Below are 14458 nucleotides of genomic sequence, written 5' to 3'. Positions count from 1 at the left end.
TTTATAACAACTGTCACATAAACTTAACATTAACCAAGATAACTAAACATAGACCAATGAACCTTGAAAATGAGGTCAAGGTCAGATGAACCATGCCAGGCAGACATGTACAGCTAACAATGCTTCTATACAACATATATAGTTGACCTATTACTTATAGTTTAAGATAAATAGACCAAAACACAAAAACTTAACACTGTGCAATGAACTGTGAAATTGAGGTCACGGTCAAATAAAACCTGTGCGACTGACATAAACTCAAAAACTTAACTTTGACCACTGAACCATGAAAAAGAGGTCAAGGTCACATGAGATCTGCCTGTTAGACATGTACACCTTACAATCGTTCCATACAACAAATATAGTAGACCTATTGCATATAGTATGAGAAAAACAGACCAAAACACAAAAATTTAACTTTGACCACTGAACCATGAAAATGAGGTCAAGGTCACATGACATCTGTCCGCTAGACATGTACACCTTACAATCGTTCCATACAACAAATATAGTAGACCTATTGCATATAGTATGAGAAAAACAGACCAAAACACAAAAATTTAACTAAAACCACCGAACCATGAAAATGAGGTCAAGGTCAGATGACACCTGCCAGTTGGACATGTACACCTTACAGTCCTTCCATACACTGAATATACTAGCCCTATTGCTTATAGTATCTGAGATATGGACTTGACCACCAAAACTTAACCTTGTTCACTGATCCATGAAATGAGGTCGAGGTCAAGTGAAAACTATCTGACAGACATGAGGACCTTGCAAGGTACGCACATATCAAATATAGTTATCCTATTACTTATAATAAGAGAGAATTCAACATTACAAAAAATTTGAACTTTTTTTTCAAGTGGGCACTGAACCATGAAAATGAGGTCAAGGACATTGGACATGTGACTGACGGAAACTTCGTAACATGAGGCATCTATATACAAAGTATGAAGCATCCAGGTCTTCCACCTTCTAAAATATAAAGCTTTTAAGAAGTTAGCTAACACCGCCGCCGCCGTAGCCGCCGCCGCCGTTGCCGCCGCCGGATCACTATCCCTACATATGTCGAGCTTTCTGCAACAAAAGTTGCAGGCTCGACAAAAACTGTGAGAAGTGATTTATATTGTACATAAATTATAATACTGTTCAATGACTATAGGAAGAGGTAGAAATACAAATACTAATAATATCTCCATCTATGTCGCCTCCTTCTGTTATATCTATTCTGTAAATATTGATAATAACGATAATACCAATCTCTATATCTTACCGAGGACCATTGACTGATGCGCCATCTACGTTTAGTGCTACATGGACCTTTGTTGCATAGCTGCTTGTATGAAGGCCTGACCGTCATGTTGCATTGACCATCTGACAGGACATGACCATTGGGGAGCTGACACAAAACACGACGAGTTTGAATACCATCCTGTCCACATGATACGGAACACTGTAATATATATACGGCATAATGTACTTTAATGCATAACTTTTATTTATTGTTTAAAGAAAATTGACAAAATATTTATTATAAGATTTATGTGAAATGTATACATATAGAATGCACAATGATTTGTTTTGAAATCTGTACAGTTATTGTCTTTTGACTGATGGAAACAACTTTAACTTATCCATTATATACAACTGTATTATGTAACAACTGATTCTTAAGTCAGGCATTAATTGGAAAATAACGACAATCTATAAAGATATAACAGATCATTAATAAACAAAAATTAACAAATGTAGCCTTGAATGTTTTATATTTTATATCATGTAATCTTTAAAAGTACAAAACGTATCCTTGGTGAGAGTTTAATGTACTTTCAATCTTTAAAATTTATAATTCATTTCATGCATAGCTGAACTAGCAAAGGTTCAATATAAGTTTGAGTACTACTTTTTTCAACAGGTGGTCCAGCTTTAGTAAAATGACAATGTCATAATTTTAATTTATTGTAGTAATTAAACAAATTTTTAAGACTTTCGGCCACTTTCCTATTAATTCTGAAAGTGACATATCTATCATGTTGTAAAGACAGATAATAAAGTAACTGAAGAAGGCCAGTGGCCAAAATGTTTTTAAAAAATATGTTTAAATACTACAGTAAAGTATACTGTGTTCCCTTTTTGAATTTTGAAAATAATTCTAATTTGCAACTGCAACATATACAGAATTATTTCCCTTTGTTAAAAGCTTTCTTTTTTCTTTTCTTTTCAGAAAATGGTTGTCCCTGCAACCTATGGACTAATTTTTATATGCCTAATTGTCAAATATTCTAATGATAAAATAACCTAAGGAATTTTTAAATCCTCTAATTGATTATTGATCATTAAAAACTTCAGTTAGTACCAGCATAAAGTACACATAAACTGAAGGTAGTTCATCAGCAAATGAAAGCAAACATAAGTAAATGTTTTATATAGCTAATTATTTCTCAAGTTAAGTATTCTGGGCAAGATTAAGAAGCCATGCCTATGTTTTGCAAAATTTTAATGGAGGTAAATTGCATTGATTTCTTTTTAATCAATTGTTTTCAATATATTTGATATGTGAAGGAACCAATGCAATACTCTTAGATAGAACTTTAAAAGTTTATAGGGAATTTTGATTTGTTTGGTCATTACCTCAGACCAAACTCCAGTATTCCATGCAGGACATGCTCCAGTGTTGCAAGCCTGTACTTCAGTTGGTCTGGTTGTCTGATCACAGCCGTCACTGAGGCCAAACTCATCTTGACAAACAACCTGTCTTCTCTGCATACCACTTTCACAGGATGCTGAGCACTGTTATTAGAAATCAAAATCAGATAATGCTTATACTCGTTTCAAGATGGATCAGACAGGCATCATAAAAATTACCATACATTATCCTTGTATAAAGTGCCTAAACTAACTAGTCTGACACGAACTTACAATGATAAGACACTTTATACCATCAATTACCGTACCATGTAAAAGTGAAAGCTTTGATGAATCGTATCACATTTACAGCAACATAAACTCTCTTTATCAATTAAATTTAAAAAAACATTTTTCTCTGCATCTTAATTAAATTCAATTTGAAGTAACATCCATCATCAAGTTTTATTACCACTGTAAACTGAAAAATAACACATCTTTTTACTCAGTTCATTATGTAGTTATCAATTTCTTTTCAATTTCCATGATTAAAATTGCACATGGATTGATAATTTGAAGATATACATTAAAAAGCTGCTTTTGATTTGTGATCCAGGATGAATTTAATAGCATTAATGATGCATCGTATATGTGTTACACCAGACTACAGATCTGTCCTGCACGTAGAGTACTATTAACAAGAATTTCACCAGACTACAGATCTGTCCTGCACATAAAATACTGTTAACTAGGACTTACCCCTGACCATGGACCTGTTCTCCAGTGAGCTCCACCTCCACTGATATATCGGGTACCAGGACAGTCTGCTCGATGGCACTTCCGTACAGAGTCAGGTTTTGTTTCTGGTTCACAGTCAGATTCCTGACCACGCTGACGTCCAGGAAGTAAGCAGGCAACAAATCGCACTTCTTCACCTTCTCCACAAGTTTGTGTACACTAAAATATGTAAAATTATAGCTGTTTATAGAGCATCTAAAAATATTAAAGATATTCATAGAATCATATTCAAAATAAATATTCAGACACCAAAAGAGTGCAGAGAACAGTCAAATTTGTTTCAAGCAAGTTAAAGATGTAAAATTGGTACAGAAATCAGAAATTTATAAACAAAATTTATCATAGGGCAAATTCCCACAAATATAAGTTTCAGAAGCCAACACAACATAAGTTAATCCATTTTAATCTATTGTCCAAAAAAAGGGTGTACCTGACTATGTAGGTGGTAAACATGCTTCCCTGGATGTCACTTAAAAGATGTCTCATATTTCAAGCAAGTTGTAGATGTTAAAATGATCTGGAAATCTGAGACTAATCAAAACAATAACATAGGGAAAATCCCCACAAACAATTTTTTTCAGAAGCATTCTTGACGTAAATTAATTTGTTTTAATTCATTGTACAAAACAAGGTGTACTGGTATATATAGGTGGTAAAAAAGTATTCCTGAGTGTCACGTAAGATGTCTTATGTTTCATTCATTTTATTTATTAATATCCTCCACAATCAATATACAGGTGTTAATAAATAAAATAACTGATACTGTATCTTACAATACCTTAAAGGTAAGTAAGGGCAGTGCACTGTGTCAACAACAATTGTTTCAAATAGCATGTAATATAGATACATGTAAAGTTTGTGCAGCTGGTTTATATGTAAGATTAGTTTACCAGTAACAATCCTAACAATGGATCATGATAAATCAAAATTATTCTTTAAACACATTTTCTCATCACTTATCAAAAAGACTGAACTAGAATCTATAATACCAAAAACTTATTTAAAACAAAATCATCTCTATTGTATTAAGAGTTTTGGATCATGGGTCCCAATTTATAAAGATATGGACAAACTTTTGAAGCATCCTTGAAGTTTTCTGTTTATCGTGTCTTGATTCTGCACTACTAGAAAAAACAGCATGTGTCAGTTTCTCATTATAAAGGATAATCTAAAAGAAACCTAAGCCTTATATATTCTGGACAATGAACTAAGCATATTTTCAAAATTCACAAATAAAACCTGATAATACAAATTTTGTAAAGTCTCTTTTAATAATCATGGTATCCCAAACATTATTTTTGGATAATATTACATTATACCATTAACCAGAAGGTTTTAATTAGACTTTAAAATTTATAATAATTACAAAATAAAAGAAAGTGATAGAGCACAGTTTGTTTAACACAGTTCTAAAATATGTAAATATGTTTATGTTATTTCATAGTAATTCATAGCATAAACGATTAATAACTTAATAGAAACAAATATATATTAAATCAAATCAATTCATTGAGTAGCCAATATACAACAATATCTTGTTTAAATCTACAAATTTATATAATTGTAAATGATAACGAATGAGTGCTGCTTATCTGAAATTCATACCATAGGAAAATTGTCATGAACATTTATGAAATATTTGCCACTGGATTTTAAGCAACCAACAATCAATCAATCAATATCATAGGAAAAAGTGTCACAATGTATTCAAGATATTGACTTGTTGTTTGGTTGCTGTCTTATTATGGTTTATCCTTCTTTAATTCATATATAAATATTTCAGCATAAAACATTTTACAACAGGTGACCTCTATTGACCTTTTTTTAACCTGACAGTAGTATGATTTCAGTTATAATTTAATTTTCAGCTAATACTATCTAAACGATTTGTATTTTACAAATTTTAACCTAGGTTACAAACTATATATATAATCATAATGATTTTTATCATATTTTTATTCCTATGTAAAAGGTAAATCTTTTTGATTAGGATGATCTGTAAAGATTATCATAATCACCACACCCCTTTATACATGCTGCTTCATAAAGATAGCATTTTATATCTACTGAAAAATTAAAGTAAATCATCCTATATCTAGGTCAGACCATGTCTACCAACAGCTGTAGCCAACTGAACTTTTCAGGTCATATAAGAATTAATATTGGCTACCCATAATTCTGAAGAATATGTGCTTATCTACAACCTTGCCCTCTTTGCACAATCCCGTTTTAAGTCAGATATGAAATTAAAACTCTTATTAAACAAACATTTCTAAAAGAGAATGTCAAGATAAGCATATGTAGGTACAAGTTAATGTGACCACAGAAAACTACCTTTAATCAAACCTTTAACCTGATACAGAACCAACAGACCAATGAATGGACTGAGCCCTCCCTTCCCCCTTTTGTGAGAAAAATTTGGTTGATTATTTAGGGGATCATTGAAGCATGACTGGAACAGGGCCCCATTATGTCTAATGGAAGTAAGTGGGCCCCCTTTATAAAAATTATCCGATCTGCCAGGTAAAACCTGTTTCTGCTGCTTTTTGACAACTTTGAATTTTTTTTAAATTCTACGTTGTATCAAATTAAAGAAAGTTAAGATTTTACTGTATAAAACCACATCTTAATTTATAAATCAAAACATAAAGCATCTCCCATTTTGAACCAATCTGTTTCTCAGACAGACAATATAGACTGTTTGATGCTGAGATTATAATCTTTTGCACCAGAAAACCTCCCACTATACAGATCTATACAGAGCATCTTCACCAATTATCTCTATCATTATTCACAGTTTTTTATCTTCAGTCCTGTTGACACAATAGAAGTCAGATAAGGCCAATGAGATGATTACAACTTTTCAACAAGGTTGTTTCTTTTTTATTTAATCTCAGTATGCACACTGTTTAAAGACTTTATTATTTAGCTGCTGAGTTAAACAGAAATCAATGCCCTATGCTACTCTGCAGCGATGTTTCACTGCAGGTTTTGCAGATTTTTAGTAACCTGGTATCTTAAAAATGCTTACTGTCTGCACTAACAGTCAAGGCTAGAAAAACAAATCCTTAAAATGTTTCAAAGTTTTCATTGTAATACCTAGTACAGACAACTCTATTTAATCATGTAACAAGATTATAAGATCAATAAGAAAACATTTTTTTTTTACATAACTGTTTCACAAAAGCATCTTAAGACAGAGTTGAGAAAATAGACATACCAGTACACTAAACTAATATTGCTTATATTCAAGAAAGAAAATCTGCAATGAACCTTTTGATTCAACTCATTATAAAGACTAATAAAGGCTTTCTTTTGGTATTTTAAGACAATGAACCAGAGTACTGTGAATTCATTTATTTTCGTGGAATGCGGAAACCTTGCATTTCCATGGATATGTGATTTTGTGGTTTTGCCAAAGTCTACATACAACTTTATAGAAATTTGTATTTCTTTGATCATTTAAATTTGTGGTTCACCTGTACCCACCAAACCATCGAAAATTGGTATCCAACGAATAATAATGAATTCACAGTATATGACTGTAGGTTTCAATTTTTTCAGGTCTATCAGGGCTAGTTTCATACAGGCATTCAGTATATAGAAAGCCTACCTCTCCCCAATCCCCAGATCTCCATACACCACATGGTTTGTCCATACATATCTCTGTAGTAGGTGGCTCTATCAAGTGGCTACAGGAAGACTTCAATCTAGACTGACCCTGGCTGTTCTCACAATAAACCAGTCTACTTTTTGTACCTTTACCACAGGTAGATGAACACTACAAAAAAAATCATTTAATTTTTGGTAAATATTGGAAATATTATGAAAAAAATAGATAAGACATCTGGAACTTGACTTGACATACAGTAATCTGGTCATTTCTGTCGCAGTTTCTTCAATGCAAATTAAATCTAATATCTTGGTAAATCAGGATCTTATAAATAAGAGGACATTTGGATCCCTATCACTGGAATTTTGCAAATGATCCTTGACCTATGAAAACAAAAGTATAACCAAAAGACCACTATAAGGAGATGACTTTTTCTTGCTCAATTTCGAAATGAATTTTGTTTACTAAATTTTAATTTCTTGCTTGATTAACACCAACAAGATATTTGAAGAAAGGTTGCACAACAACAAATGTTTTGATATGAAAGTCTTAACAACTTAAAAGAAACAAACAGAGAAATCTGTGAAATGTAACTTGTTATTCTGAGAAAGTCCCTACACAACAGTTATGTTTCTGGTTAATGTTACACTTGAGCTAGACATAACAAACTTTACCCATTATCTACTAATAAAACAACCACTGTCGTCATAACGGAATATCTTTTTTCTATTGCAGCAAAGTGACGCAAGTGACACAGTTATTTTGGAACAATAGAATCATCAATTTGACAGATATGTATTGAATTTGCCAAGATATACAAGGATAAAAAAAAATCAACTTTTTCTCTGCCAATTCTGCAAATTTGTAAATTCTTCAATTTTGGCAGATACTATTAAAAAAAGCCTGGTGTTTATTATCAGGAAACTCCAGTCTGCCACACATATGATGCACTTTAAAATATGTGTGTTAATTCAGTACAGTAATCTTACTTAACCACATGTCCTTGACATTAGGAAATTAATAGTCTCTTTATACATCAAGGTGGTTACAAAACATTAAACGAGCTTTTGTAATTTCACTTTCATAACAAAATGATAAATTTCTCAAGGGTTCTTCCTTACAGACTAAATTAAAAACATATGTCAGGAATGTTACATTATAGTGTTTATATACTGTATCATGATTCCTTTTTATGCAAAAGCTAAAGCAAAATAAAAACAGTGGACCCTTAAGGACTATCATTATAGACCAAGATTAGGTTTATTTTTTATTTTTTATATAAAAATAACTATTTTTAAGTGGTTTAGCCTTTTGTAGATTGAAAACTAAGAATATGTGGCATGATGAGACAACACTCCACATGACATAGAAATTAACAACTATAAGTCACCATAAGGCCTTCAACAATGAGAAAAACCCATACTGCATAGTCAGCTATAAAAGGCCCCATAAGGGCAAATGAAAAACAAGTCAAACGAGAAAAACTTAAGGCCTGTGTAGGGTCACAATCAGTAAAGTGTTTGTCAAGTGCTTTTTATTTCTCTATTCTGTTATTCTAGAAATATCATGACATTCAAGATAATTTTGTCTATTTCTAAAAAATTACAAAATATTTGACAAAAATTGAACAAGATGTTTCCACATTTTATCAAGATAGACAAAACTTGAGTTTTGAAAATAAATTTCAAAGCATGAAAGATTCTTCAGCTCACAATGATTAAACCACAACATCTTGAAAAGTAATGAAACTAGTGTTAACTCTTCAAAAGTTGTCAATTTCAAGACAACTTAACAATGATTGAAAGCTTTACAATTATTCTAAGTCTGAAACTGTATAACAAAGTTCCTTTCAATAATAGGGTCACCTCGATCTACAAAGTTTTAATAATTGACTTCAAAGAAATTTTTTCTATTTGTCCAGAAGTAAGTTACCACAAGTCACAGAAGAAAGATATTCTATCACTGTGGACTACTTGATCAGAAACAAATAAACAAATAGATCATTATGACCAATTTTAAGTAATAGAATTCAGTAACAATTTGTCAGGATTTAAGACAAAGAGATGCCCCTTAGTAGCTTACAATATATTTACGACCAATATTTAACAAATTCTGAGAAGAGATAGGATTACCTGTTGTTAGCAAAAGCACCATTTTTTCTCTTAACATTATTAAAAGAAAACTCCACTTATTGCATTCTATAACTCTACTGTAACCAAATATGTAATGTTTCAACCATTGGATTAAGTACACAATGATCCTTATTTGCATAAACTTACTTCTGACCAATCAGTATGCTTCCATTGGACTGGTACCAATACTGGTACTGCTAGTAACATTGGAGCCTGGGTTGTTGTAGTACTTGTTGCCATGGTAGTAGTTGGTGTTGATGTTGTAGTGGGCGTGGTTGTTGTAGTAGTGGGCGTGGTTGTGGTAGTTGTTGTTGTGGTTGTGGTAGTTGGACACGCCCCTGTGTCACATGCCTTTACACCATATGGTTTACTGGAGGGATCACAAATATCATCTTTCAGGATTTCATCTCTGACGGATCGGCAATATATATCTTGTTTTGCTATCCCTAATCCACATGTAACTGAGCACTGAAAATACATGAAACTATTCAAACAGAGGCATACAGCTTAAAAGGACTTAAAAATATGTTTTCCATAATGGCATTTAGGGAATTTCTTTGTGGTATTTGGCTTGCCATGCTCAGATGTTATTTAGAAAGAAATTAATGCCAATGCATTAAATATCATTTCTTTTTATTTCAAAAGTTAAAAATATCCTTACAATAGGGCTTACATAACCAAATCTAATAAAGTCTGATGATATACCTAACTACAAATTCCTTTTAGAAAGAATTTTTTCCCCTTTTTTTGACATTTCAACGTTGAAACAAAAAAATAATAAATATTTAGTTAATTATTCATGTACAATAATAAATGAGTTTTTTATAATACATGTGGTCCATTTTAAAATTGATGACAAAATAACCGACTGAATGGTCAAAGTTAAACACATACAACCTACAAAAATAGAAAATAATATGGATGATAAAAAAATCATCAAACAGTAACTTAAAATGTCTATAAAAATCTTCTTCCAAATGAAACTGTTAAAAAGTATGTTATTTATTAGATCATTTTACACTCACTTTACATAAAATGGACATTAAAATTATCCAAACAAGGGGTCAAATAAATGTGTACTTATTCACAGAAAATTGTCACGTAGAATTTGAAAAGTCTGACCTCATTTATAATGTCCACAAATATGCAGTTAAAAGTAATTAATAAAATAATGAGCATACTTTTATTACTAGTAATAAATTCTTTGTACTTATTTATTATTTTGGAAACAGGCAAGTCACTGTTTAGTTCTCAAATAAAAATGGACAATATAAAGTGTAAAATAAATTTATTACTCATATTTCAATACTAAACAAAGACCAAAGGAAATTACAGTTTTCCCCTTTTTAAAAGATTTATAGATGATTAACCTTACTGGAATCAAAGGTTCCATTTTTTTGTGGAAATATTATTTTATCTCTCCGTCAGCAGCCACCAATTTTCACCAACTTATTCATTGAATTAATCATAGTGAAGTACTAAAATTCTTTGAACATTTTTTGTTTTTGTTTTAGGAGGGAGTAATAGTGTTTCTTCCTTTTTGTGGTTGTGTTATTTATTGATCAGTACATTTGGCCCTTAGTCAAAATGTATATTGCACATAGTGAACTACAGTAAACTAGATCTTATTTTGGGTGTTTAATCCATGTATATGAATGATTATGATGCGGGGTAAATACCAATGAAACCGCAACCCAACAACACAACACAAAAAAATAAAATGCCTCCTGTCTTCAAACACCATAAAATTAAAACTATAGATAAATAAAAACAGTTATACATCTATGGTCAAAATACTTTTTCATAAGATGGGTGATTTATTACAAGATACAATTGTAAAAATGCTCTTCTTATACACTTTAATCCAATTTCACATGGTGATGATAATTATACGTCTAGTACTCATACACTTTTAAGATTTGATTCATGTCATGATGACAACTATTGTATGCTATTTATACAATTTTCAGATTTCGAACGTGTCATGGTAACCAATATTGTATATATTTGACAAAAAAACACATTATAACAACCAGAAAGAGTAATAAACATGTCCTTATTCTTTAACAATTTGCATTTGTTTTAAGATTTTCAGTACAAAACAGTTTCTTTGTTTCATAGATAATTAATTAAAAATGTCTAGTCAATAAATGTATCACTTGAGAGTTATAAACAAAAGTATTCACCTTTCAAGTCTTTGATCCAATAGGTGGAGTAAGAATCTGTTAAGAAAGGCTTTATACCTAACACTTTAAACTAATTTTATTGTCACTTTTAAGCTATTATATTGCCATAAAACACTGCTATTATTGCACAACTATATGTCAAAAAAGGTCATTTGGGTTGTCTGTTTGAAAGATAGTACAAAGCATCAAAAACAAAGAAATCTGAGTGATTAAAAGAAGCACAAGGACTGTATAAATCATGGGGCTTATGATGATAGATTATAGAATGATGTACACAGTAAAGTCATATTAGTCAACCATCATTACAAAGGACATCTATTTTAAAGGAAGTACAATTGAATGTTTGCTCATTATTTAAATAGTTCACTGAGTAACTGATTGTTAGTCATATCATTAGCATAACTAGAAACAAAGACAGATTTCAGTTATATTTTCATAAAAATTTGCTGTAGTGCATTTAAGAATGGTGACAAATATTTGTTTAAGAAGGATAATTACTAAACAACTAACTCAAAAGATCATGGAATTACAGATTCTCATAACTACTTCTCATAACTACCACACAATTTTTCATATATACTGTGCGGTATGGGCTTTGCTCATTGTTGAAGGCTGTACAGTGACCAAAAGTTGTTTATTTCTGTGTCATTTGGTCTCTTGCGAAGAGTTGTCTCATTGGCAATCATAGCACATCTCCTTTTATATTGTTACATAGCCTAAATAGTAAAATGATCTAAAACTAGCCTTCACCTCTACTTTATGGTACACTATTGTAAAATTTTAAAAGATTTCATCTAGTGTTTTCACAAAACCAACAAACACCTACAACATACTCAAAATCTCATAAGTCTGGGATATATCAAAACTTTAAATGATCTTAAATGTAAAACCATAAAATTGGCTAATTTGAAAAAGCTTTTATATAAAAAAAAAGATGCTTCTTTAACACTATTTTATAAATACTTTTCATTGATGACAATAATCATGCGTTGAGAGGTATTTTCATACAAAAAAATCTTTAATTTTCAAATTTTACTTTCTATCATTTTTTTTTTAAATTCTATAAAACCTTAAAAAAAGGCTTAAGAAATCAAGATTAGTTTAAAAAAAAAGGATGCTAAGTAGTTAAGCATGACAAAAATGCCCATACATCATTTTTATAGCTGGTATAAGTGTAGGAGTAACAAGATTACGCAACTATATGTGTTATTTAACACCTGTATGCATCATCGTTAGTACACCATCACAAATTATGGAGGTAAATTTTCACTGGATAATTCAATTTTATATCAAACTTGATTCCAATTCTACATCAGACAGTTTAATGTTCTCTTTTAAGCTAAAGTATGTCTTATTCATTCAAATTTATTTTCAAGTACTGTTAGGTTAAATTGTTTTGAAAATTTTAAAACTGAGTAAGTCATAATAGTGAAATGAGAATACCTGAAGACCCAAGGTTTTACATGCATTTCTGCATGGATAACAAGTGTCTAATCGCTATTGCAGAAGGAGTTGTTCAGAGATTGAATCCTCTATGTTAGAGAAATGTTGTTTTGAAATTTAGTTGTGAATAATTTCAAGGCTATTTAATATAAGACTAATTTCAAATTCAAAATCTTAAGTCCAAAACAACTGTGTAGATCTGAAAATATAAAGTTAAGACTCTATAATAGTACTATTGAAACGTGATACTGCTGATCTGTTTATACTACTTTTTTTGAAGCAATAGAACCAAGAAACCCTTACATAAACAGAGCATTATTACTTGCATGTGTGAACTAGAGGCTCTAAAGAGCCTGTGTCGCTCACCTTGGTCTATGTGAATATTAAACAAAGGAAGCAGATTGAAAATTGACTACAAAGGTCAATAACTCCTACAGGAGTCAATTGACCATTTCGTTCATGTTGACTTATTTGTAGATCTTACTTTGCTGAACATTATTGCTGTTTACAGTTTACCTATATCTATAATAATATTCAATATAATAACCAAAAACAGCAAAATTTCCTTAAAATTACCAATTCAGGGGCCGCAACCCAAAAACAGGTTGTCCAATTCATCTGAAAATTTCAGGGCAGATAGATCTTGACCTGATTAACAATTATACTTCATGTCAGATTTTCTCTAAATTATTTGGTTTTTGAGTTATAAGCCAAAAACTGCATTTTACCCCTATGTTCTATTTTTAGCCGTGGCGGCCATCTTGGTTTGATGGCCAGGTCACCAGACACATTTTTTAAACAAGAAACCCCAAAGATGATTGTGGCCAAGTTTGGATCAATTTGGCACAGCAGTTTCAGAGAAGAAGATTTTAGTAAAAGATATATAAAATTTACGAAAAATGGTTAAAAATTGACTTTAAAGGGCAATAACTCCTAAAGAGGTCAACTGACCATTTTGGTCATGTTGACTTATTTGTAAATCTGACCTTGCTGAACATAATTGCTGTTTACAGTTTACCTATATCTATAATAATATTCAATATAATAACCAAAAACAGCAAAATTTCCTTAAAATTACCAATTCAGGGGCCGCAACCCAAAAACAGGTTGTCCAATTCATCTGAAAATTTCAGGGCAGATACATCTTCACCTGATTAACAATTTTACCCATGTCAGATTTGCTCTAAATGCTTTGGTTTTTGAGTTATAAGCCAAAAACTGCATTTTACCCCTATGTTCTATTTATAGCCATGGCGGTCATCTTGGTTAGTTGGCGGGGTCACCGGACACAATTTTTAAACTAGATACCCCAATGATGATTGTGGCCAAGTTTCAAATAATTTGGCCCAGCAGTTTCAGAGGAGAAGATTTTTCTAAAAGATTACTAAGATTTACGAAAAATGGTTAAAAATTGACTATAAAGGGCAATAACTCCTAAAGTGGTCAACTGATCATTTTGGTCATGTTGACTTATTTGTAGATCTTACTTTGCTGAACATTATTGCTTTTTACAGTTTATCTCTATCTGAAATAATATTCAAGATAATAACCAAAAACAACAAAATTTCCTTAAAATTACCAATTCAGGGGCAGCAACCTAACAACGGAATGTCAGATTCATCTGAAAATTTCAGGGCAGATAGATCTTAACCTGA

At 31.3% G+C, this 14458-nt stretch overlaps 1 protein-coding gene across 3 annotated transcripts in view; it reads right to left on the bottom strand.

Annotated features, from left to right (window-relative positions):
- Window positions 1-14458, bottom strand: part of LOC139516746 (A disintegrin and metalloproteinase with thrombospondin motifs 9-like) — a 116197-nt gene that overhangs the window by 21935 nt on the left and 79804 nt on the right. For all 3 annotated transcript variants that reach the window (XM_071307034.1, XM_071307041.1, XM_071307050.1), the window contains 5 exons: window positions 9322-9642; window positions 7043-7210; window positions 3391-3588; window positions 2638-2796; window positions 1280-1459 (listed from right to left, as the gene is read on the bottom strand). In XM_071307034.1, coding sequence (XP_071163135.1) covers window positions 1280-1459; window positions 2638-2796; window positions 3391-3588; window positions 7043-7210; window positions 9322-9642 — 1026 coding nt within the window. The remainder of the gene's footprint in view (window positions 1-1279; window positions 1460-2637; window positions 2797-3390; window positions 3589-7042; window positions 7211-9321; window positions 9643-14458) is intronic.

Source organism: Mytilus edulis, chromosome 1, assembly GCF_963676685.1.
Source record: "Mytilus edulis chromosome 1, xbMytEdul2.2, whole genome shotgun sequence".
NCBI lineage: Eukaryota > Metazoa > Mollusca > Bivalvia > Mytilida > Mytilidae > Mytilus > Mytilus edulis.
The sequence above is the reverse complement of the archived record's forward strand: the minus strand, read 5'-3'. Positions and strand labels throughout refer to the sequence as shown.